Below are 26,621 nucleotides of genomic sequence, written 5' to 3'. Positions count from 1 at the left end.
GAATATTCCAGTTAAGCAAGAATATTAAACTCATAATAGAAGTATCAAATATAGTTACTGAAGAAATAATAAATAACTTACTAAATTATGTGCACTTCCACAAGAAGTTGAAGCAAACTCTACAAATGAAATTACTTCAATTTGAATTATATCAACCCCGTCAACCTTTAGCGGACTCTTTGAGCAAGTAGCATAATATGTTTCAGGTTTCTCCAAGAAATCATCACCACTGTTTACGCAACATTCTAAGAAAAACTCCTCAAAAGCATGTCCAAAATAGAAAAAATTCTCGGAGAAGAAAAGATCCCATATCCCCTCTTCTCGAAAAATTTCAAGAGACACTGGAGAAGAAACAAGGAACTTTCTAAATGCAGTAAGGACGGAGTGTTGCAAAGCATTGGCAAGGATCCTACAAAATGAATTAAGCTAGCAGTGAGGGAAAGTGGTAAACTTGATCATTAAAAACAGTGTAATGTAATACACACAAAGACAAGTAAACTTTTGTCAAAATAACCAAAAGTGTCTTTAAAAAATTGATAAGAGACCTGTTTGTACTAACAAGAAAACAGAAACAACCCAAGGACTGAGGGAAGAGGGAACCCCTGCCCACAAGAAAAACCAAAGAAGGGCTTTCCACTTGTCATAATTATGAAAAAGTGATAGCACCCGAAATGTGCTATCTCGCTCAACTTAGTCCAGGATCGTTATAGAGTTAAATGTGTTTATTTTGTAATTTTGTAGGTTTCAAGCATCAAGAAAGTAGAATCGAACGATAGAGCAAAAATCGAGCTTAAACAGACCATTTGGAGCCCTAATTCAGCAGTCAAGTCAAAGATGAGGGAAAATGACCAAAAACACCCTTGGGACCAATGTCTCAACACTATGCAATGCTAGAAAACAACTCAAGAAGAAACGCCAAGCAACGTCGACCCATGCTGCGAAGCGCAGGGGAATTTGGGGTAGCGTCGCAACGCTATAGATTGGGTATAAATACCCTCTTTCTTCTTTTAGGTCATAGGTATTTCGATTCCAACCTTCTCCCTCAATCCCATTCCCTTTTCCTCTATATTTGCTCTTGTTTTGGGCCATTTTGATTGTAAATATTTACCTTGGAGGACCATTAAGTAGCTAAAGTAAGTTTGCTAGCTTAGAATTAGGATAAACCCATTTTTTGGATTGTGACAATTTGGTTAATTTCTGAATTTCTTGTGAATGTTTGTGGTTCTTATTCTAGTTTAAGTTGTATGCTTTGTGTTGTGTTTGGCTTGATCATCCTTGCATAATCTCTTTGCTTGGCTAAAGATTAACCCGTAGTCAGTGACATTTAGCTATAGGTTTAATCGCAAAGTAGCACAAATCGAAGCATACTTGTGTGTTAATCAATAGGCTATTTATAACCGTCCAATTTACAACATTGCATCATCGATCGGATTAAGAACAAAATCAGTTAGTAAACTTAGGCTATCCAAGTGGCTAATTGTCTTAGCGTACCCCTAGTCCTAATGAGGATGTTAAATTCTAATGGAACCCTATCATGCCCAATTAAATGAACGTCTAGTTTAATTAAGTTCTTAATTAATGATTTCGGACACTAGTTACAGCGTTTTTAGACAAGTATGCTAAGCACTTGCATGAATGAGAAGTTACCTTTAGACATCTTGATGATCAATCGAACAATTCAGTGAATCCAAACTCCTAAGCTAAGTCGTTTTTCCATTTCTCGCCTTTTACACTATTGCACTTTTACTTTCATGTACTTTATTTTTCACGCCTTACTTTCTCTATCCACACCAACCCCCCTCCCCCCATTTACCTCTACTGATTTAACTAGTGCAAAACTTAACCTTAGACTTCTATGTGGATTGACTCGGTTTTTCTACTGATACTTCCAAGTTTCAGTGATTCTAGATCGGTATTATAAATTTTATTTGCTAAATTGAAGCCCTCAGTAACCTTCAATCTTTCAAAAGGCTATTGTTACAAAAAAAATTCTTGTGATTAAGACACCACCAAGAAGAGGTGTGTTGTACATTCCTAACATAACTTCAAAAGTAGAAGACTTCAGAGGTGCAAAGATTTCAAGACCATCTAACAAGACAATTTTGGATGGAAGACTTGTTAGACTTCCATTCAAAGATTTCCTTTTGTACCAAATGGGAGATTTTTCTCCAACTTCCGTGATTAAGGTTGGTCTTTCCTCCTCACTTCCTTTTGTGTATCCTCTTTTCATTTAATCAATGGGAATGTTGCTTATCCAAAAAACATAACAGTAATAGAAAAGTTAGAGGAGTCAACCATGAGATATACCTCAAGTGGGCAGGCAAATCATTTTGATTAGAGCAAGCCCTAATGCAGGGGAACACGGCTACAAGTACCCTCATGACCCATTTGATTGAAAGATCGCCATAGACCAATGAAACTGGTGTCATGATTCGGATAGAAGATGGTTGAGGATGATGAGGTTTAACATCTTCTGGAGCAAGAAGAAAAGAACAAAGTACTCTGCATAACTTCACAACATATTCATTCCAAGATTGTATGTGAGTGAGATTGGCTAAAGGTACAACTGAACACTCTCCTGAATGTGCTGCAACATTGTATTTACAGTCAAGGATAGGCCATCTAAAATCATGTTGTCCAGATAACTCCCTAATCTGCAGTTTGTATTCTTGAAGCATGAAAGCTGGAGAACAAAAGCTATTTGCAAATTTTTGTACTCTCCCGTTTTCACACAAAAATTGCATGTTGTTTAAATTCCCAAATCTAGATGTAGTTAAGGGCACCATTCAAGTATTAACTTCTAAAACGAAATTGAGAGCGAAAGAGTGTAGTTTATCCTCAAATCAGAAATCCCCAGCTAAATAGTGAAGTTGATGAAATACAATCAATGTCTTTTCCAACAAAAGCTATTATGAAGACATTGAAATTATAATATTTGGGGTATAAAACAGCACTACCTATCTTATACATTAATCCACATACCTTACAAGTAAGAAACTCTGAACATATTTATATGCATCGACTTCCAAATTGCACAGGACTCAGTATTATCCTTGAAAGTGTCAGAAAATAAGGAGAAAGCAATAGAATAAGGAAAACATAAAGGATACACGGCCTCTCTAAGGACTGCCAGTGAAAGAACATGCAGCTGCAAAATGTTAAGGAAGCGACTCTCGTCTCTGAAAAATATTTTAGTGAGCAGGTTAGTAGTCGAAAGGTAGAAAATGTGTACAAAAGTGCATCAACTTAGAAGACATTAATGTATCCATTGACAATAACCAAAGAAAAATTTATTTATAGTTTCAAAACTCTCCTCACAGACAGGTGAAAAATCTAGATAAATTAGAGTGAAAGGTGTACACCTTTTCTGGTCAGCATCAGTTGGGTCCTTCGGAGCTAAAACAATTTTGGATGGAAGTCCAAGACCATCTAACAAGACTTCAAGTCCACCAATGCTTTTAAAATGATTTTGACCCCGTGGGTTCTCAGATAATGCAGAATAGAGAATTTTTAAAGCCAAGAATTGGATCTCAACTTCAATATTTTGTTCTTTGATATTCAACCTTCTAGTAACGCGCAACAATTCTGGTCAAAAAACCTTTTTCTAATCAGCCAGAATAATAACTAGTGAGGATCTACAAGAAGAGTAATTTAAATTTCAATATGAAAATAATTAGTAATAACAACAGATGGTTTGCCAGAGATTGAAGGAAAACAGATTTCATGATGTGTGGTTTTTTTAAAAAAAACGGAAACAAGACTATTTCATTGAATTAATGCTCAAATTACAAGATACAAAGCAAAAGGAAACTTCTTCGGCATGTCACCATTTTAAAGGATTATTGCACTTATCACTGAGTTAGTAAGTTCCAATGACAAGTTTGGTTTCACAAACTGGCATACCTTACCTACTAACCAATTAATTCCACCAGCTTCCATCACTGACACAACTGCCTTCTGGCGCCACATTAATCTCTCTTCACAAGTTGGTACCTTCATACTTAGAGAATGATCCTCCACATCAGGAAGCGAATCAATGTCAATGAAAATGTGTACTATTGACACCAAATATTTTAACATCTGTTGTAGGAGTCTGGTATTTTCCACAACAGTATTAGATAGACCTTCATCAACAGAAAGTTCGCCTGCTATTGTCTTAAGTTGGATAACAGCCCCTGAAATTTAGGAAATCAGACTGCAATCTAGAAACAGAAAATATTGGCAGCACTATTACTTTATATATGCATGAGTGCATGTCATCATCTTATTCATAATACTGTATCAAAGGAAGCGTTGAGACCACCTTTCATCAATGCTGTGAGCTTCTGAATCCCACTATAGTACCCAAAAACTTTACAGTTATGCATCGACCGCATAACTATTGCCAAGGCATCCAAGACTATAAACCCTTCTGAAGTTAAATGTAAGCCAATTGATGCTCCAAGTAAGTCTGCTGTTGACCGCCCTGAGTTGAAAGTTCAGTGCAATTGATAAAGTCAGCAAAAAAGGAAAGCTCAACAGCATTAATACCTTAAGAAGTGTGTCATCATCTACCCTCACAATACTGTGTCGCTTTAGGTAGGAGTTTAAATTAAGTAGAACAAGATGTCTCACCAACAATTAGTAAATAAATAAATAAAATTAGTTCAAAAAAACTTGACATCCAATCCCATAAAATGAGGGGAAATCCAGGAGAAGATCTAGGCATGAAAACAACAAGATTATTTTAATTTTAATTATTTTTTTTTTTTTTGGAAAGAGAACAAAACCTGAAACAAGATTATTAGTCATGCAAAATGATTCTCTGTCATATAATTTAACTAAAACACCCTTGCCTTTTCATTTCATCAAAAAAACAAAAACAAAAACATAAAAAACAAAAAAAACAAAAAAAAAACAAAGAAAAAACAAAAAAACAAAAAAAAACCAAACCAAACCAAACCCATTGAGGGTGAAAGTGAATGGTCTAAAACCATGAAGTTTGATAGTGATATAAAGATTCTCTCAAAAAGTTACACAAAGGCTAGTTTACAAGGCATCCAACCAGCAACCAATCTAAAATAAAGCCCTACAGAAACCTAACCAACCTCCTCAAGCGCACTTCTAACTTCCCTGGCAAATTACGCCCAACGACTACATTTCCTAAATAAGTAACAGAAACAGGAATAGAAGGCCACAATTGGCGAAACATAAGGAAGGCAGAGACTTCTAACAAGTAGCCTTACATCAGTAGAAGCCCAAAAAATAAATCAAACCAATAAAATACTGCTTTGCATTGTTAGTGAAGACCTTCCATCATGCAGAAAGGAGTCCAAATTAATAACCATTTTATTCATTCAAATGCATCTCAGAGTCAATTTTAAAAGTGGCAGAGACCATTCAACTTAAATTCGAGAAAATAAATAGCCAATTCATCAAAAATAAATAAAACAAAGAAATATCAAAAGCATCCTCAAGCTGGTGGAGATAAATCAACTTACATTCAACAATAAGAGAAGTCAATTGCTTGACCTCTTCAGATAATTTTAAAATGATTTCTGCAGGATGTCCACTAGAGCAGCCAACAACAGTATGATCTGAAGTTGACGAGTTCTCCTCAGAAGCTAAGGCATCCTCCGAGAGCCAGCCAGAATTTATTGGTTTCCAGTTCTTGTATGCTACAATAAATTGCTTCAAGAAAACATAAAACATCCTTTTTCTCTCCCCCTAAAGATTAGGAATATCGCATGGTAAGAATAAATTTGAGAGGAGATAAGAATAAAATTCAAGATTTAATAAGTTTCAGATGGCTTTTTATTTATAGGAAACAGGGAAATTGTTTTTCTTAATAGAAACAATTGCTGTCATTGAGAAAAAATGAAAGAATACGACTAGGTAAGATATTACCCAAGGAATAATTACGAAAGGTCTTCGAAACCGAAGCCTCACCAAAGATCAAACCTCGCTAAGGTCTCTCTCCACACTATGAAACGCTCTATTGTTCCTCTCCCCCCAAAGGTCCCACATAAAGCACACACCCCGCAGACCAAAGAAAATAGTCTTTCTATTTGAAAGACGGATGAAGGAGGAACTCTCAGATAATCAACTGCACATCCCTTTGACGAGCAAGCACAAAATCGAACTCCGGCAAGAAACCATTCCACAAAGATCTCACAAACTAACACTCCCAGAGAAGGTGATCAAGGTTTTCCTCCACCTTCCCGAAAAGGATACAACAAAAAGGACCCATTAACGAAGGCATCTTTCTCAAAAGCTATCCATTGTATTCACACAACCAAGCAAAACTTGCCAAGAAAAGTACTTAACTTTCGTTGAAATCTTAATCCTCCATAAAACATCAAAGACTGATTCAACAATAGGAGAAGGACCCAATAAAATCCTAACGTACAAGAAAAGCCTTCCAGAAGGGTTAGGACTCCAAGTACGAACATACCTTCTCCCAAGCCTAAAGTCAAAGCCCTCAATCAAGGAAAGAAGAGAGGCTATCTTCGCATTTCCTTATTGGATAACGGTCGACAGAAACTGAAGGAGAAGAAACATAATTACCTAACCAAACAAGAAGTTCCGACATGAAATGGTGTTTTAGAGAGGACAAATAATATAACATAGGAAACGCAGAAGAGAGGGGTTTATCCCCCACCCAATGATCTTCCAAAAATATGTTTCCTTACCTTCTCCCATGACACAAAAGACAAGATGGGAGCTGAAAAGAAGGGAGTTGAAAAGAAATATCTTTTCACATATTTCGATGTGTGCCTTTAACCACTTTTGTCATCCACTCACAATGGTGGGGACCATGTTTGCTCACAATAATCCTCTACCACAAGGAATCAGGCTCAAGGGCAAAACGCCAAAGCCATTTAGCCAACAGAGCTTTGTTGGGTATCCTTAAATTTTCAAGCTCTAACCCCCTCGATTCACAGGTTTCCCAACAATTTCCCAGCTAACCAAATGAGACCCTTTCCGTTCCTCCACCCATCCTAGAGGAAATATCTCATAAAGTTCTCAATGTTCTTGCAAACCGAGACAGGCACACAAAAGAGAGAGAAGTAATAAATGGGATTAACTCATCACCGATCTGAGAAGTGTCAACCTCCCAACTTTGGCATCAATGAAGAGTTGTGTTTCCTTTCAAAATAAGAATACCTCTTGATGAGTCAATGGCATCAATAAATAGTTGTGTTTCCTTTCAAAAAAAAAAAAAAAAAAAAAAAAAAAGGTATTCTTTGTCCTGCTACACCAAAAAGTCACTTATCTTCATTAGATGATGAAGAGGTTTCAATAGCAAGTGTGAGTAGTGAAGGGGAGGTTTACCATCTTTGACATCAGTTCAAGCTTCTCATTTTTCAGAAGACCAGTATGGAGAAGTTATGAAAAGGTTATTCCAAAATTCTGCAGAAAGATCCACCTATCAAACTATCGTGTAAGTTTTACTCCTTTTTCTCCTACTCAAATCCCTTCCAGCCCTAAATCAATTGTGGAAATTTGTGGAATCCAATTGGGTCAAGTATCCTCTCATATTTCTCATCAAGTGAAGTGAGAGTTACTTTTTTCTGATCAGCAACTTGAAAATTATTTCAAGAGATGCAGCGATTTTCAAGTTAGGTGAAGACAAAGCAATGAAACTGATCAGCAACTTGAAAAGAACCATTCATTCCAGCTTCAATGGAGATTGCAGACTTCAATCTTGGCGATATTTTAATTTGTGTTGAAGCAATTGACTCTTGGGAGCCCCAGGACAAGAATTTCTAGAAAAAGGATAGTCGACTGGATTATGCATTTTCAAATTCCATTGACCAAGAAAGGACTCTTCAAGTATTGAAAGATGAAGAGGTTTTTGATAAAACAGAATTTGAAGAGCCAGGCAATTTTTTCTCTCAAGGCATTATGACTGATAGTCCAACCGATGCTTTTATTAATGACAAAGGTAATAATTACAATGATGATAATAACTCCAATGGTGCACCTCCTGATCCTAAAAGAAGCCCTAGTACTTCCGTTTTGCTCATTGTATAACCCTCTTGTACTCTGAGCCTTAGCTCTTCTCTATATATTAATATAATGAACCGTTTCCTTTTCAAAAAAAAAAAGATAATAACTCCAATGGTGGGAAAGCCTTTATGGAAATCAGTTAGGTCCTTTTTCCTCAGTTCACATGAAAACTGGAAGTATTTCTCTTTCATCCTGTTCAAAAATAAAGTCAGAGATATAATTGAGGAATTCCAACAGACAGCAATTGGAAACTACAAAAGATCAACAATGTTGCAATTGAGATGAGTTGTGTTAATGCTCAGTTATCAGGATCATCCTCAAAGCAGTAGGGCCCCCTTCAAATTTGATCCATTATTCTCAGAGTTTCAAAACTTCAATCATCTCCCTACCTGATTCTTCAATCAACTTTAGTCGAAGTGTTCACTGTCCTTCAACCCCAAAAAGTCAGTTGTCTCTATTTGATTCTTTAATTTATTCGGAAGCTGTTTTCCCCATTCAAGATATTTGCATAATCTGAAATGTTTTTATTGCCTCTTAGATTATTTAAATCTTTACTTAGTTCTCTGGTTGTAGCCTTTATTTGCAAGTTTGAATTCCATTTTTGCTTCATCTTAGGTACTTTGAGCATTAAACTCATTCATTATCTCAATGAAAAGTCTTGTTTTCATTATATCAATGAAAAGTTTAGTTTCCGATTCAAAAAAAAAATATGAAAAGTCGTGTTTCTGTTTTCCCAAAAAAAAAAAAAGAGGGAACTGTGATGAAAGCTTTCCAGAATGTTTAGGGTTAGCTTAACTATGCCAAATTGACTTGGAGTTGGGAGTAGAATAGCGTTTTGGCTAGATCCCTGGATTGATAATACTTCACTAATGAATAGCTTTCCAAACTTGCATAAAATTGCACTCAAGCCTAAGGGATCGGTGATGGAGCATTGGAATCATTCCACTTCTTCTTGGTCCATAGCATTTAGACGACTCTTAAAAGAAGAAGAGATCACAGAATTTCAGAAGTTATGAGCATAGTTTCTACGAGGAAAGTGCAAGATTGTCCGGATAAACATTTGTGGACACTTGAAGCCAATGGAACCTTTTCGGTTAAGTCTCTTGTCACTCATCTCTCTTTGGCCTCCCCTTTAGATAATCACTTGAAGAAAGCCTTGTGGAAGTCCAAGAGCCCTCAAAGAGTTAATATAACAATTTGGATCATGCTTTTTGGGCTTTCAAATTGTTCCTCTGTTTTGCAAAAGAAGCTGCCCTCACACAGTTTATCTCCAAATATGTGTGCTCTTTGCAAGGCTGATTGGGAGGATCTTCAACACCTTTTCTTTGATCTAATGCAGTTAAAACGGTGCTTGCTGATTTATGGTTTGAAAGAAGTCAAAAAGTGTTCCATGACAAGGAAACTCCTTGGTTTTCTCAATTTAAGACAGTACGGCTGAACGCTTCCTCGTGGTGTTCACTCTCCAAAGCTTTTGCGGATTACTCCATTCAAGACATTTGTTTAAATTAGCGAGCGTTCATTTCCCAAGACCATTAGCTTGCTGCCATTCGTTGCTGCCATCTTTGTTTTTCTATTTCCAGATTGCTTTATCTAGTGTTTTAGGCCTTTTGTTATGTACTGTTTCTTCTCAGTTTTGGAGTTATACTTTTATATGTGACTTTGATACTATGGTGGCTGGGCTATGTTTTTGGCCTTTGTACAGTTTTGCATGACTTTAGTTCTTCTTGGATATGATGAGAGTGCTAAGGGGGTGTAAACCTAGTTGAGATGTCCGGGTGCACCTGTTGATCCTTAAGTATTCCTTTTTTTGTTTCCTTATTGTAATTTGAGCTTTTATCTCATTTCATTATCTTAATGAAGAGACTTGTTTCTTTTCTTTTTTTTTCTTTTTTTTTTTAAAAAAAAAAAAAAATCCTCTTCCTGGCTTCAACTCAAGGGAAAGGTTATAGATCCCTTTGGTAAAATGCTACAACTACATTATGGGAGTTGTGGACGGAAAGAAACATGTGAATATTTCAGATTCATTTAATCATTATTTACGATTTAGAGTAATATATCTTTTGTAGCTTCCATATGAGGCACTTGATCCAAAGCTTTAGCAATTGATCCTTGTATCAAGTCCAACTGAAGTTTTTTTTTTGGGGNAAATACTTTGGAGTTGGGCACCTCATTTATCAATTAAATCTAGTCAAAAAAAAAATGCCACATTAAACATAATATCATTGCTTTCCCAACGAAGACTCGCTTTGCAAAAGACTTGGGGCTATTCTTCATGATTATAAAGTAAAAAGTAGTTCGAAAGGTTGGAATCATACCTTATCAGCAGCTTTCTCATATCTAACCCAAAGTTCATTAAGAATTGCCTCATCGCCAACTTCACTGCAAATATAAAATGAAGGCATAGCAGCCGCCACAAGAGGATCAAAAGGAGAAGATGAGAGGAGGAAAGAAAATGAGAAGAGTGAAAATAATATGAAGATAAATACCGTAGTGCCTTTTTTTTTTGGGAGAGAGAAATCGCAGAAATGATATGAAAATGAAAAATTGGATACTAACTTTTTGTCTCCCAAAAGACAGATTGCATAAACATATAATGTTTCAGCCATCAGATGAACTACAAATTCCTTGTTCAAAATTTCCAGTTAAAATTTAAACATTGATCATCCCATAAATTGTTGAATATAACAATAAGAGAGGCAAGAATAATATCCAACTTCCATGTGATTCATTTACAAAGTAATAGCAGTAACCATAATCAGAGAAATGGGTATTAGAACGGAAAAACACAAAGTTAGTGGGAGTTTGTATCCCTTGAACATTTATTTCTTTTCGTTACATCAATGTGAAACAAATTACATCATTAGGAAGTTGTTTTTCGTTGTGGAAGAAGAGGGAGAAAAAAGATATATTTTTTTTCGAAATAGAAACGAGCCTCTTTATCAGAATAAAAAGAGACTAATACTCAAGGTACAAGAGAATTATACGAGGAGCACGAATAAAAAACAGAATGAGATAAATAAAGCAAAACTAAACGAAAGGATCAGGAAGCGCACCTAGGCATCTCAACTAGGTTGACACCCCCTTAGCACCCTCATCATGTCCATACAACGGTACAAAGACCAAAGAAATACAAGAAAAGTGATACAGAGATAAACCAAAAATAAATCTAGACAACATGCCTAAGGAGCAGGGGAGATGAAAGCTTGCCAATTCAAATTTCTATCTTGTATAGAGAAGTCTTCGAAGTCACTATTTAAGGAGTGACAAGCTAAAGCATTTCTTTGAGTTGAGTCAAATAGAGCCCTCCAACAAGTTTCTTTATCATGAAAAATTCTTTCTTTCAAACCATAGGTCTGCTAGAATAGCATTAACCATATTGATCCATAGCAATCTTGGCCTCTTTTTGAGAGAGGGGCCCAATAGAAGTTGAAGTACGTTACCTTTAAAATTATCTCCAAACACCCCGACGAAGTTAAAGTTGTAGAAAAAAGTCCACCAGCAGCTTTCTGAGTATGGGCAGTTAAAGAAGAGGTGTTGCAAGTCCTCCCCTGCCTTTTTGCATAAAGGACAAAAAGATGGCGATAAACAGACCGAATGGAGTTTTCTTTGCATGACCGAGGAGCAGTTTAGGAGACCAAAGAGCATTATCCAGATCTGGATATTGACTCTCCTCGGGCTCTTTGTCTTCCATAAAGCCTTGAAAAGGCTTTTATCCATTGGGGACGAAGGGGAGAGATGTGTGATGAGAGATTTAATTGTGAAGAAGCCTGATGCTTCCAAAGACCATATTCTTAAATCTGGGCTAGCTGAGACTGATCTTCCTGAGAAGACTAGTAGCAAGGCCTGAAAATGAATTATTTCCTCATCTTTAAGCAAACGACGAAAAATGATGGACCAAGAGTTCAGAGAATGATCCCAATGAGAAGCTACGGAGCCCCTTGGCAATAGGGTAATTCTAAACAAACTTGGATAAAGGATGGACAAAGGGGTTGAGTCTATCCAAGGATCAAACCAAACACCTATTTGAGAGCCATCGCCAAGGATGAAAGAAGCCAAAGACTCCACTTTTGACCAGCTTCTTGAGATATTAATCCAAGGACTTCTTAGACTATTCCCACATTTCCCCGATGAATGCCAGTTGAAGGTGCCTTTCCCATGGATGCTAGTGATCACTTGTCTCCAAAGGGAGTTTTCCTCCATCATATAATGCCAGCCCCATTTAGCAAGCATGGTCGAGTTTTTAATTTTAAGCCCCCCCAAGCCAAGACCTCCATTACCTGAAGACCGAGACACAATACTCCAATTTACCAGGTGGTTAATTTTGTTTCCTTTATGACCTTCCAAAATAAGTTTCGAATTAATCTTTCTAATGTTGAAATCACATTTTCTAGCATTGCAAACAGAGACATATAGTACGTTGGGAGATTGGAGAGAATTGAGGTGCATAGGGTTGCCCTTCCTCCTCTTGAGAGATTAAATCTTTTCCATTTGTCCAATTTTCTATGCACCTTTTCTATCACCGGCTGCCAAAAGGAGGTTTGCTTAGGGTAACCCCCTAGTGGCAAACCAAGGTAGATGAGAGGTAGTGATTCGACCTTACAAGTAAGTAGACCAGCCATTTGTAACAATTCCCCTTCTTCTATGTTGACTCCACTAAGTGCTGATTTTTCCCAATTCACCTTCTGTCCTAAGCACCATTCGAAAAGACTAATTGCTTCTTTCAGTTTTAATAACATTTTGATATCATAGTTGCAAAAAAGGAGGGTATCATCGGCAAATTGGAGTAATGGAACGTGAATCTTCTCCTTCCCAACCACAAAACCTTCAAACAGGCCATTTCCGTACAACTTGTCAATGATGGTGCCCAACACTTCACTTACTAAGAGGAAAAGAAAAGGGGACAAAGGATCATCTTGCCTAACCCCCTTAGATGTGAGAATGCGGCCTCGAGGTCTTCCATTAATAAGGATAGAGAATTTAGGGTTTTGAAGGCAGCCCAAAATCCAAGAGATCCAACAAGAGTCGAAGTTTTTTGCAACCAAAACCTTCTCTAAAAAGGTCCAATCCACCCGATCGAAAGCTTTTTCCATATCGAGTTTAAGGATCCATCCCTTTTTCTTTTTCACTCGGTAATCCTCCACCACTTCATTAGCTATCAAGACTACATCTAGTTTTTGCCTCCCTTCAATAAATGCATTCTGGGATGGGCCGATGATGGAGTGCATGACTTTCTTTAATCTTTTAGCAAGGACTTTTGCAACTACCTTGTAAGTTAAAGTAGTAAGGCTGATAGGTCGAAAATCCTTAACGGATACTGCATCTTCTTTCTTTTGAATAAGGCAAATGAAGTTTTCTCTTACACATGCATTCAATCTTCCACCTTTGTGAAAGTCTTCGAATAGCTTAATAAAATTGTCTTTGACCAAGAGCCAAAATCTTGAGAGGAACTCCACTATAAAGCCATCTGGTCCAGATGCTTTATTTTTCCCCAGGGATTTAATAGCCATTACAATTTCAACTTCACTAAGTTTGCAATAAGTGAAGTATTCTGTGATTGTGTGACTCGAGGCCAATTTAAGAAAGCCGGCAAGTATCTATTACCAGGGGATCTTGTGTATAAGGTGTCATAGAAACTTAGAATAAGGCGTTCCACTTCATGAGATGACTTAGTAGGCACCCCCTGTTCATTTAGTAGCTTATTGATTAGATTTTTCCTTTTCCTTGCTGCCAAGAATCGATGGAAAAAACTAGCATTTTCATCTCTCGGCTTCATCCAATTTAGCTTGCATTTTTTGAATAAGGTCCCTTTCTACCAGCCTATAAATGGTCATTAGGTCAGCTTTTAATGTGGAGATGTAACCAGCCACCTCGGGATCCCAGCCCAAAGTTTCGATCAGAGCTTCTTTCTTAGCTATTTCTTTTAACAAGGCCTCTTCCTTTCGGGTTAGGGATTTCTGGTAGTCAGCTAACCAAATTTTCAATGCAGCTTTAACCAATCTGAGGTTTGCATTGATAACGAACCCTGGCCACCCATTTATGTTGCTGTTTTTCGAAGAATTTTCAATGGAAATGACACATTCTTTGTTTGATAACCAGCTGTTACAGAATCTGAAAGGAGAGAGGCCCCAATTAATTGTGCCTGCGTTTAATAACAATGGATAATGGTCTGAAAATAGGCGTACCTGGCAAATTACTCTTGAATCGGTGAAGAGTTCATCCCATTCCTTATTGATAAAGAATCTGTCTAGTAAAGATTTGGAAAAAGAACTTCCTCCCTGGACCAAGTAAACTTCCCATTTGATAAGGGAATTTCCAAAAGGTTGGTTGCATCAATAAACTTATTAAAATGCCTCATCCCTTTAGTATATCTACCGATAGGTGATCTTTCATGAGCCCATCTTGTTATATTGTAATCCCCTCCTAAGCACCAAGCCTCTGAACAGTAGGCTGAAAGGGCAAGTAATTCAGGCCATACAAATCTTCTTTCCTTGTAGTCATTTGGTCCATATACATTCGTGATCCAACAGACTTTTTGCACATTGTATAGCATTTTACTGACAAGGAGTATCCCCCTTTCAGTGATTCGGTTACTTCTACTTTGCTTTTGTCCCACATAGTTAATAGACCGCCACATTTACCAAAAGATTCCACTGATTCCCAACCAATTTCCTTTGAACTCCAAATAGATTTGATGAAGGCAGCATCAAACTCCTCCTTTTTTTATTCTTGTATTAGAACTAGGTCTGGATTCTGATTCTTGAGGATTCTCTTGAGCGCTAATCTTTTACTTGGATCTTTGAGTCCCCTTGTATTCCAGGAAAATATCTTCATTGTACATAAAGCAATATAAGGCTACGGATCACCGGAAGGGGGAGACTTCAGGCCAAAACAAATCCACAATCCTTAACGATGGATGTTAAGTGATCTGGAATCTCTGATGAGGGTAATAGGGAGGAGCATGTGGAGCAATGCTCCAAGGTTTTTACCTTGTCTTCATTGGAGAATAAAGTCTGTAGATCCAAGCCGATAACAACTTCTTGAACACTATCTACTTGGACTGTGGTTAGTTCCAGGTCTTCCAATTCTGCACTACTGACACTAAAAGGAGATTCTAACTCCGAGTCTTCTTTCCTTTTTGTACTAGGAGGGGAACAAGGTGAGTCTTTTACGAAAATATTACTTGAATTAGGGATGGTGAAGTTTGAGTGCTTAAACTGCTTGGAGGAGGAGGAGGGAATATCTGTGTTTGAGGAAGAAGAATGGATTTGAATTTTTGTGCAACAAACCTCCAGCAAGTCCGGGTTGTTTTCTGCTATAGTTGGTAAGATACTACCCAAAGTCTCAATTGGCTGATCATCTGAGTTGAGAGTTCTTTTTTCCCTTGAAACATCATCATTTGTTTTTGTCCATCTATTGATGAAAGAGGTTCTTTTTCTGACAAAGTGCTTAGGAAAAGGTTTCTAAACTTCGATTTGGTTCTGACGAGAAGCTGAGGCGGCAGGGGACTTGATTGGAAAAAAACTTGGATTAATGTTTTCCTTGGCTAAATTAGAATAGAGGGTATCTAAAGGTTCACCCTTTTGAAAGTTGTCCCGCCAAAACCCCTGCGCCTCTTCGAGTACTCCCGACTTAATGAAGATCTCCTGGTGTGGCGAGTGGACTGCCAAGTTAAGAGACTCCCCGAGGTCAGTAGGGTAATTCCTTTTTTGAATAAAAAGTGACTCTTCATATTCGTTCTCTCATTAAGACTAGAATGGCCTTTAATAGCTTCAAAAACGGCAGGGGCTGACTCTTTTCTTATTAAAAATGTCTTTTCGCTTTCCTCTGAAGTGCTCCGCCCGCATTTAATGAATGAGGGTTGCTCAACGAGGGGCGCTTCGCTATCTGTGTTGGTTGTTGGAAAGTTTCCCCAAGAGAGGCTTTTGGATCCCGTAAGAAATCTGGAAAGGACTGGGAGGCTGTAAGGAAAGACCATTCAGATTCCATTTCTATTGTTTCAACACCTTCATCCTCCAAAACTTGATTTAAACGAATTATGTCTATTGGATTTGAAAAGTTCTTAATGGATAAATCTCCATAAGTGATGGCAGGCACACCTATACACTTAATATCTCCAAAATTCATAAATACGTTACCAAGAATTTTGTTCTTAACTTCAATGGTTACAGGCACATAACCACAGAGGTTTCTCTTGACATTGATTTTAGCTTCCTCGGAGTTTGTGAGGTTGAGAGTTTCTGCAGCTATGGATTTGAGGCCACCAAAGTATGCTCCAATTGCTTCAAAAGTGTTTCTGCTCCAAAAATCTAGGGGAAGGTTTTTAATTGATAACCAACCCCCGAAGCCTTCCATGACAGAGGGCCTGCCATGCCTTTTCGAGTTCCATCTTTCGAATAGTAAATGAAAAGAACCAACTAACTGCCACTTACCATGAACTTTAATCAGATCTTCCATCTCTCCTTGTCCAACCTTGATTAATGCTTTATCTGCAAACAGGGGGTTAACTAAAACATTAGAATTGAAGGCCACTCTCAATTATTTTGCTATTTCCTTCCAATTATGAAATGCAAATAATCTTGAAACGATCCAAAGGTTGTGAAAATCTTCTTGGAAGACATCGGTGTCCTTCTGCACCCTGAAGAGACTCTTACTCTGTATTTACTTGACTGAGACAGAGGGATGTGGCTGATTAGTGAAGAAACTGTTTGAAGACTCTGGATCTGAAATATTGGAAGTCTTTTCTCCTATCACCACTTCCGAGAAGCTTCTTACTTGAGTCCTTTAAGGATTGATCAAAGGACTGGCTGTGCTGTGGTGAGCCAAATTTGATGAAGACTTCTTTGACAACAGACTTTCTGGTCGAACAGAGGGGGTTAGAGGACTATTGATGCAAGAACTAACCATTTCATTGAAATCTTGCCAACCAGACTTGCTATCTCCGTAAGGTATATGGATGTTCTTCCTTCCTTCTGATGAAGGCCAAACTGCACATTCTACGAACCAAAGATCCTCGTTACGAAACTTAGCTAACCGAATAAAACTCTGATCTACTCTTTCCTTTAGTAAGAAGAATTCAAAGGTTGGAGCACTCAAAAGTCTACGAAAGCTGTTGTGAAGCCAATGCGCTAAAGCCGTTGATAAGAAAGTCTTCTGACCTCTTTTCATGTCTTCCACCCTAAAACCATTCTCCCTTTGCCACATACAGAAGAAATGATCGAGGATGCAGCAACTTTTTATCTCCATTGCGGTAGAGAGCATTGAAAGCAAGCTACAACAGAGGGAGGGCGAAAATTAGAAGAGTAAGAGGATAGGAGGGGTAGGTGAGGAGTAGAAGGGTAAAGGGAAAGGGATGGAAAGGGAGAATGGAAGCTAGAGGTTGTTGATCGGAAAGGGGGGAGGAGGCCGGAAGGTTTGGAAAGGGAGGAGAGAGAGGAGAACATTTTGTTTGGAAAGGGGAGAAGAAAGATATATGTTACCAACATTTAAGAAAAATCATAACACGGTAACTGTAATATGCTATTCCAAAAACTAAAGCTTAGAAAGAAATATAATATATATATATATATATTACCAACATTTGTTCCAAAAAAATAAAATAAATATTGTTAACTATGTATCTAAGGATCTTTAAAGGCATTCATAGAGATCCTAGCAAATTTTTTTCTATAGAATGAGAAAAAATGAAAGAGTACAAGGGCGTACAAAAAACCAAGCCCACAAAACCCCCTTAAAGAAAGGGAGTCTAACTAAGAAAAATATTGCCTAGGGAATAATTACAAAACAACTTTGAAACCGAAGCCCAAAGGGAAACATGAAACCTCACTAAGGACCACTCTATTGTTTCTCTCCCTCCAAAGATCCCACAAACTCACGCACGCCCCGCCAAACCAAAGAAAACAGCCTTTCTCTCTAAAAGACGAATGGAGGAGGAACTTCCCGATCATCAAATGAACTTCCCTTTAACAAGCCAACACAAAGTCAAATTCCTTAAAGAAATCATTCCACACCTATCTAGCATACTGACACTCTCAGAGGATCCGTTACAAGCAATATATGATCAGAAACGAAATGGTACAAAACTCATAAACTAAAACTAGACGACTACAACAAAGTACAGCCTACATTAAAAGACAAATCTAACAAAATATACTATAGTGGAGGGAAGATCAAAGCCTTCCAATTGAGACTGATGTCTTGGATGGAGAAGTCTTCAAAGGTTTTGGCAAGGGCGCATCATGAAGAAGCGTTGATCTCGAAACACGTCATCCAAGGTGAAGCTCTATCATGAAATACACGTTGATTTCTTTCAAATCACAGTTCTGCTAGCAAAGCTTTCACTACATTGGTCCAAATCAACTTTGGTTTTTCTTTAAATGTGGGACCAATAAGCAACTGCTCCACATTATCCTTGAACATATTACCGAAACTCCAACTAATATTGAAACATTCAAATAAGAGATGCCAACGGTTTTCAGCATAGCTACAATTGAAGAACAAATGCAGTAGGTCTTCCGAATCTGCCAAGCAAAGGGGACAAACCTATGGAGAAAGGCTATGAGAGAGAAGCTTCAATTACATTACAGTTGCCCAATTGGGTAGACCATTAAGCATTATCCAAATTGTGATATTAATCCTCTTGGAACTTGTAGTTTTCCATAGTGCAGTTTCCAAACTTTTCCCAATAGGGGAAGCTTTGGAGAGATGATTTACAAGGGATTTAACCGTGAAAATTCCATTAGTTTCTAGCTCCCAACTTCGTTTATCAGCAATTTATGTAATTGTTTTTGCTGAAACAATGTCAATGAGAGTTTGAAAATCATCACACTCTTCCTCTTTTAACAACCTTATGAAATTAATGGACCAAGAAGCGATTGAGGAGTCCCAAAATTCGAAGACAGCACCATTAGGATTCAGGGATATTCTATAAAGTCTTGAAAAGAGATCCTTTAGGGGTATAATGTCCGCACAAGAGTCATGCCAAAAAGCTATTCTTCTTCCGTTTCCTTAACCAAGCCCTTGAAATGCTAATCCAAGGACTACGGAGACTGCAATTAACTTTTCCATTGGTGTGCCACCCAAACAAGCTTCTTCCATGTATACTTTTCACAACTTGGTTCCATAGCGCATTTTCTTCAAACAAAAATTTCCATCCCCATTTAGCTAACAGGGCTAAATTTTTTGTTTTTAGGCCTCCAAGACCAAGGCCACCATCCACTTGAGATCTAGAGATCTAATCCCATTTGACTAAGTGATTTAGTTTGCCCCCTTTGTGTCCTTCCCAAAAGAAATTCCTTAATAGTCCTCCTACAATTAGGGCTACCTTTTTCGGCATCAAGAAAATTGACATATAATAAGTAGGGAGATGAGAAAGGACGGACTTACATAGAGTGGCACGACCTCCTCTGGAATGGTTATAATGCTTCCATTTCTCCAATTTTCCTTGAATTTTTTCAATCACCAATTGCCAAAATGTAACTTGTTTTGGATAACCACCTAAAAGTAAACCAAGATACATAAAAGGAAGATGAATAGTGTTACAATTTAGCTTGGATGCCACTGCATACAGCTTGATCTCATCAATGTTAATACCACATAATATAGATTTTTCCCAAATTAACCTTTTGCCCCAAGCACCACTCAAAGAATTCAATAATCTTTCTTAAAATTTCTATTATCTCATCTTCATATTTACAAAAGATCAAGGTATCATTAGCAAACTGAAGGATGGAGACATCAACTTTATCTTTCCCTACCACAAATCCTTCAAATTTGCCTTTTTCATGAAGTCTGGCCAATAATACACTCAATATCTCGCTGACTAATAGAAAAAGAAAAGGTGAGAGAGAATCCCCTTGCCTAATGCCCCTTGTAGCTTTAATTCTTTCCCTGGGTCTTCCATTAATGAAGATTGAAAATTTTGGACTAGAAACACATCCCATTAGCCATGAAATCCATCTAGGATCAAAGTTTTTTCCAGCAAGAACTTTTTCAAGGAAGACTCAATTGATCCGGTCAAAGGCTTTTTCTAGATCAAGTTTTAGAATCCACCCTTTTTTCTTCTTGAAACGATATTCTTCTACCACTTTGTTGGCTATGAGGATTGGATCTAGAATTTGTCTTACCCCAATGAAAGTGCCTTGTGTAGGAGCAATTATGCTTGACATAATTTTTTTTAAACGCTCAGATAACACTTTCGCTACAATCTTGTATGTTATTGTAGTTAAACTAATCAATCTAAAATCCCTTACAAAGATAGTGTCTTCCTTTTTTTGAATCAAACAAATGAAGTTCTCCTTAACACAAGAATTTAATTTACCGTTTGCATACCATCAGGCCTAGGAGCTTTATTCTTTCCCAACAACTTCAAAGCATTTCTGATTTCCACATGAGTAAATCTAGCAACCAGCGAAGTGTTCTGACTTTGAGAGACACTGAGTCAATGCAGATTAAGGGGAAGAACTTTGGTGCTTTAGAGTATAATTAAGCGTAAAAGCCCAATATTAGGTCTTCAATTTCCTTGAATGATCTTGTTGTTAAACCTTGATCATTAATCAATTCTGAAATCAAATTCCTCCTCTTCTTTGCTGCTAAGTATCTATGAAAAAAACTTAGAATTTTCATCTCCCAAACTCATCCAATTTAGTTTACTTTTTTGTCTTAAATTTCTTTCATCTATACAATAAAGTGATAACAATTCAGCTTTCAAAGATACTCTCATATCTCTTTCCGAAAGGAATCTTTCTAAATTTTTTGCTTCAATATCGAATTTTTCAATTTCTTTTAACAAGGCTTCTTCTACATTTTTCTTTTTACTCTCAAAATCTGCTTTTCAGGACTTCAATGTCGTCTTGATTTTTCTTAATTTGGAGGAAATAACAAACCCAACCCACCTTGTTGAACTTCAATATTCAATGCTCTTTCGATTACTCGATAGCTTTCTTTAATGTCCAGCCAGCTGTTGCAAAATCTGAAGGGTGGAGGTCCCCACTCAAAGGAACCGGCTTCAAGTAAAATAGGAAAGTGATCAGAAAAAATACGAGCTTGCCTTGCCACTCTAATATTTGCAAATAGATCATCCCATTTATTAGAGATTAAGAATCTATCTAGAAGAGAACGAGAAATGATATTGCCTTCGCATGACCACGTAAAATGACCATTGCTAGGAGGAATTTCCTTTAGCTTTACCTTAGCAATGAAGTTATTAAATTTCCTCATTCCTCTTGTCAATCTCCCTAGAGGAAACGTTCTTGAATTCTTCTAGAAATGTTGAAGTCTCCACCAATACACCAAGGCTCTTCACAGTAAACCGAGAGAGAATACAATTTTGGTCAAATATACTTCCTGTCTCTATAATCTGTAGGTCCGTAAACATTAGTGATCCAAAAGGACTTCTTACATATCGTCAAGCATTTAACAAATAAAGAATAACCTCCTTTCAGCACTTCAATAACCGAAATTTTAATTGCATCCCATAGTAGTCCTCTAGATTTTCCAAATTCTTCGACAAAAATCCAACCAATATCTTTCGAGCTCCATAACTCTTGAATGAAATCTACATCAAATGAATCTCTCTATGCTTGTATTAAAACCAAGTCTAGACTTATTTTCTTTGAGCTTCTTCTCAATGCCAATCTCTTGGAAACATCTACTAAACCTCTCGTATTCCACAAAAGAATCTCCATAGTATGACAAGGCGAGGTTAGAGCTCTTAAACTAAAATTACCCAAGGATCAACTCAAAGTCGTCGACCACTGAGATCATTGCGGTATATCTTTCTTCTCTACTGTTTGAAAGAATGAGGTATCAGCACAGCCTACCACTTGTTTTTTTTCTAGGAAGCCAATCTCTTTCTGATCTTCTCCAAGAGAGTGTCCCAAAACGAAATTGGGTTGCCTCCTAGAGGGAGCCCAAGGTAGGTTGAGGGTAAAAAAGCCAACATCACAACCCCACCAAACTAGCCCAACTATTAAGATTATCCTATTCACAGTTCATACCTAAAATCTGACATTTGCTTCTGTTGATCTTTAATCCCGACATTCCCTCAAAGAACCCAAGAAGGTGATTGAGAATAAGGAAAGTATCACCTCTGCCAAAGCAAAAGAATATTATGTCATTAGCAAACTGAAGGTGAGAGAGAGTCACCTCTTGAGAACCAATCTTAAAGGGATCAAGAATGTCGCTTTCCATCCCTTAGGGTGATCCTAGCGATATTTATCTCTAGTTAAGTTCTATGTTTTTCTTTTAATGTTAGTGACTGGATGTTTTTTGTAATCATTCTTTAGGTTTCATTTCACTTGATTGGAGCCTCTTTCTTTAATTGGGATACCTTTTGTGGACATGGTTTTTTTGGATGGATGCCCAAGTAATCAGGTTCTTTATAGCAATATGTGTGTGTGTATAACTTGCTACTTCTAAAGTTTTCTCCAATACCATACAGAACTATAGCTATAAAGGACATGCAAACAAAAACAAAAATGCTCCACATACAGATTTCCGTACTAAAGAAATCTAATAGCTTAGTTAGACATAGACAGTCTACCCCAATGTAAAAACAGAACAAATGATGACCAGAAAGAAATAAAGCAAAGCAAACAAAAACAGTCGGACTTTGAGGTTATCAACCATTGTAAGTAAAGGTAGAAATACCCGAATCGTATTTTTGGACCCGGAGGATGTGACCAGTTAGCTTGTGACCCTGAAACGGGCACTCCAATAGGACCACTAGACGTCCTACGAATCAGGTCAGCTACACCCTTAACGATGTTCATGCTTCCTTCTAGAACTCGAAGAAGTTCAAGTTGCTATTACATGACAGTACTATGATCCATAATCAACCGGTCCTTCGAATCCATGGTTTCTGCATACATCAACTTTTTTCCATTAAAGGAACTCAATAGTCAATAATATGAAATTTACAGCAATGAGATGTGTGCAAATTGCCAACGAATGAACTTAATTTACCTGTATTAAGCGAGCTCTGTGTAATTCACAAGCATGTACATGACATATATTTCACTTACCATTGCTTCTCTGCAAGTTGCCGATAACCAAGCGACATACGTTCCAGAAACTAACAAGCTACAAAACGAATCAGCTAGGAAATTCACGTTACATGAATGAACCACCAATTCCAAACAGCACGACGTATATCCTAAGGATAAATTGCTAAGGCGAACAGAGAAAAATCGGAAGGTTGAGGAAATGGATTGAGCTTCAGTTCAAGCTGATCGTGTGAGTCTGTAAATTCGATTATTAACAAAACCTACCTCGTCAGATCGCGCAGCTCAAATTCGGGAATGGAATCCCATGATTTTGGATGGAGGACGAGGGATCTCAACTGGAGCTTCTTCAATGGTGACGGGAGATGAACGGAAGCGAGAGCGGTATGTGTGTTGGGGGTGATAAACCCGGTGGAAATCTCAATTGATTTCAGGATTGGGCTGCCAGTATTGGTTAATCCAGTTTGAGGGAAGCGGTCAAACCTGCGTCTGAGTTTTAAGACCGTCCAGTTTACGCTATGCTATGTTATGCGTATGCCTGTGCGATCGGTCGGAAATTGATTCCAAGGATCTTTTAATTTTAAAAAGGAAAAATATTGTAATTATTGTGAATTTGATGAGCATAACGACACGTAACGACAACACGGATATAGAGTAAATAGAATATAATAACAATATATATAAAGTAAATAAAATAACAAATAATGGATTTCTCCACTCTCTCCAATCTTTTTAGATTGATCACCAATATATGTCTTTTAAAATCCACCAAATACCACTATTTATAGGCAATTTGGTAAGTAGAAGATGGATTACATAGACACAAATAGTATGTGATTATGAGACACATGGGGTAATGGATAAGTGACACATGACACTAATAATGGCATCTGCATTGCACCTAATTTAACATATTTATAATACTCCTGTTAGATGCCCATTATGTATAAAATATGCCTCATTGAAACCTTACTAGGAAAAAACTCACTGGGAAAAAAATTCTAGTGAAGGAAAAATAGTACATATTTCATATAATCTGATACACTTCAAAAGTACATTTACTCCCCTCATGGAAACATCACTTAAGATCTTTGAGTCGCCGCATTCCAATGTTATACATCTGTTTTTTAAAGGTTGTAGTAGGTAATGTCTTTGTAAATAAGTCTATCAAGTTATCTTTTGAATAGATTTGTTATACAATGATGTCGTCATTTTCTTCAAGATCATGAGTGTGGAAAAATTCTGATGAAATATGTTTTATTCTATCTCCTTTAATATATCCTCCTTTGATTTAAGATATGCATGTTGTGTTGTCTTCGTATGATATCGTTTGAAAAAATTTACTAGAAGACAAATCACATATTCCACGACTGTGCTAAGTCATTGATCTTAGCCATACACATTATCGACTAGCCTCGTGAATTGCAAAAATTTCAGCATGATTTGAGGAAGTGGTTGTCATGGTCTGGTTCATCGATCACCATGATATAGTAGTTTCTTCACATGTGAACAAATAACCTATTTGAGATCTAGTTTTGTGTGGATCAGATAAATATCCATAATTTGCATAACCAACTAGATCAAAATTTGATTTATTTGAATAAAACAAACTCATGTCAACTGTTCCTCGAAGATAATGGAGTATATGCTTAATTCCTCTCCAATATTTTTTTGTTGGATAATAACTATATCTTGCTATAAATTTACGAAAAATATAATAACTGAATTTGTATTATTAGTAAGATATATAAGTGCATCAATTGCACTAAAATATGGTACTTCAGGACTAAGAAACTCTTCATTATCATTTCGAGGTCGAAATATATATTTTTTTTTCACATCTAGTGAACGAATTTCTATTGGAATGTTCAATGAATGTGCTTTGTCCATATAAAATATTTTCAAAACATTTCTTGTATAAGTTGACTGATGATCAAATATCATATTTGTCAAAACTCAATTCGCAAGCCAAGGCAAAATTTTGTTTTTCTGAGATATTTCATCTCAAATCATTTCTTAAGATATTCTGTAACGACCCTAATTTCCAATATATTTCTAGGACGCTACTCTATATATGCATATGCTTGCCAATACATTTCTCGAACGAAATTTAGTTAAAAGAGATAAAGGAAACATAAATAAATAAAGTTATTACGTTAAATAAAACTCAACGGAATAAGGAATATAACTTCAAAAAGAAAAATAGAGAATTTACAAAACAAAACGATTTATTGTTCGGGCTACCCCTGACCTAACTTTAAAACAAATAGCATTTGAATAAATCAATAAATGAATTTAAGAAGAAATCATAGGTTTTTAAAACACCTAACTTCTAAACCAGACACTAGCAAAATGAAACCTAAGCGCGGAAGCAAGGACTAGTTCAAATGGTTAGGTCACGGATCTCTCTTGTCATGCGTCGGTCTATCTCTACGTTTATTTGAAAAACATGAGAGGAAAAAGGGGTGAGTATATATGTATACTCAATAAGCGACCCACTACCTGGCCCACTCAATGATCTGTTAGCCTTCCCATTGGGAAACGGATGCACCGCAACATCATAGGCATAGGCATAAGGGGCGAACTCGAAGGCACGCTTTCATAAGTAGTGACCTCGGTGGGTACTAACATAAACATAAATGGTGGTCCCGAAAGGACACCGTACATAAGCATAGGGTGTGGGCCCGAAGGCTCACAACATGTAATGTGCATAGCCCAATGGAAATGCTGACAGCCACTGCAATCTTATACAGACATAAGTATTCATCCAACATCATAAATCATGCTAAGACTACATAATCGTTCACAATTCATCTATCCATATACAGACAAATCAATATACTATATTCTAATTAGAACCAGTGGTACGCATGCTTAGGTTCGAGGGCAAACCGTTAGTAAATCGCTTACCTAAGTTTGACATAACGAGAAAGTTCAATGTAAGCATGAAAGCAACGAAACCCACACACTTGAATGCAATCCCAACACTTCAAATGAACAGTCCAACCTGACCACACAACAACAATAATGGTTTGACACAAATCACAGTAGCATAACCTAACCTACAAATGCATTGAAACTGCATCCACTTACCTAAGGGTATCGATCTACCCCAAAATGAGCCTTCACTCTGCTTGGAAACTTCCTTCACCACCATAAGTTCCTGAATCCAACCACAACATTCCATGGGTAAATTAGCTTTGGCCCAAGAACAACCAATGACGATGGGCTACCAAAAGAATAAAAAACTTACCCTCAAACAAAAAGATTGGCGGAACCAACCACGATCCGCGTTACAACCAGAACTGTCCGCATCAGAACTGGCGAATGGTGCTTGGGCTTAGGCCGGCAACTGGCGAACGGGAAGAACAGGAACGGAAAAAGGGCTTGGCTGGCAGAGGCGTCGGCGTACGACGCGGCTGACAGAAAGCGGACGAGCGGTGCTGACCTACGTGGGCAATGACTGGGCCCTATGGTGGAATGAAAACTGAACAGGGAAGGACGGCATGGCCTGGGACGCGACTCTAACGGTCGGCGATGCCTTCAGGTGTGTAGTTGACGACGACTATGGCTGGCGACGGGCTCCTCGCGTGGCTGGAAGAATAAGATTTGGAGGGGAGGGATCTCACA

General features: G+C 37.5%; 1 protein-coding gene across 5 annotated transcripts in view; it reads right to left on the bottom strand.

The window, feature by feature from the left end:
* LOC120085565 (BEACH domain-containing protein B-like) overlaps positions 1-23,520 on the bottom strand; it is a 52,482-nt gene extending 28,962 nt beyond the window's left edge. Inside the window, exons 1-11 of one of the 5 annotated variants that reach the window (XM_039041603.1) lie at positions 23,259-23,520; positions 22,954-23,157; positions 22,639-22,849; positions 10,308-10,371; positions 5,481-5,706; positions 4,304-4,465; positions 3,909-4,175; positions 3,363-3,585; positions 3,111-3,179; positions 2,308-2,763; positions 82-409 (exon numbers count right to left, since the gene is read on the bottom strand). In XM_039041603.1, coding sequence (XP_038897531.1) covers positions 82-409; positions 2,308-2,763; positions 3,111-3,179; positions 3,363-3,585; positions 3,909-4,175; positions 4,304-4,465; positions 5,481-5,706; positions 10,308-10,371; positions 22,639-22,760 — 1,917 coding nt within the window. In that variant the 5' untranslated portion in view covers positions 22,761-22,849; positions 22,954-23,157; positions 23,259-23,520. The remainder of the gene's footprint in view (positions 1-81; positions 410-2,307; positions 2,764-3,110; positions 3,180-3,362; positions 3,586-3,908; positions 4,176-4,303; positions 4,466-5,480; positions 5,707-10,307; positions 10,372-22,638; positions 22,850-22,953; positions 23,158-23,258) is intronic. The other 4 variants (XM_039041602.1, XM_039041605.1, XM_039041604.1 and 1 more) reach the window with 4 other exon arrangements.
* Between the last annotated feature and the right edge of the window lie 3,101 nt (positions 23,521-26,621).

Source organism: Benincasa hispida, chromosome 9 (genome assembly GCF_009727055.1).
Source record: "Benincasa hispida cultivar B227 chromosome 9, ASM972705v1, whole genome shotgun sequence".
Lineage (NCBI taxonomy): Eukaryota > Viridiplantae > Streptophyta > Magnoliopsida > Cucurbitales > Cucurbitaceae > Benincasa > Benincasa hispida.
This window is presented reverse-complemented; position numbering and strand designations above follow the sequence as displayed.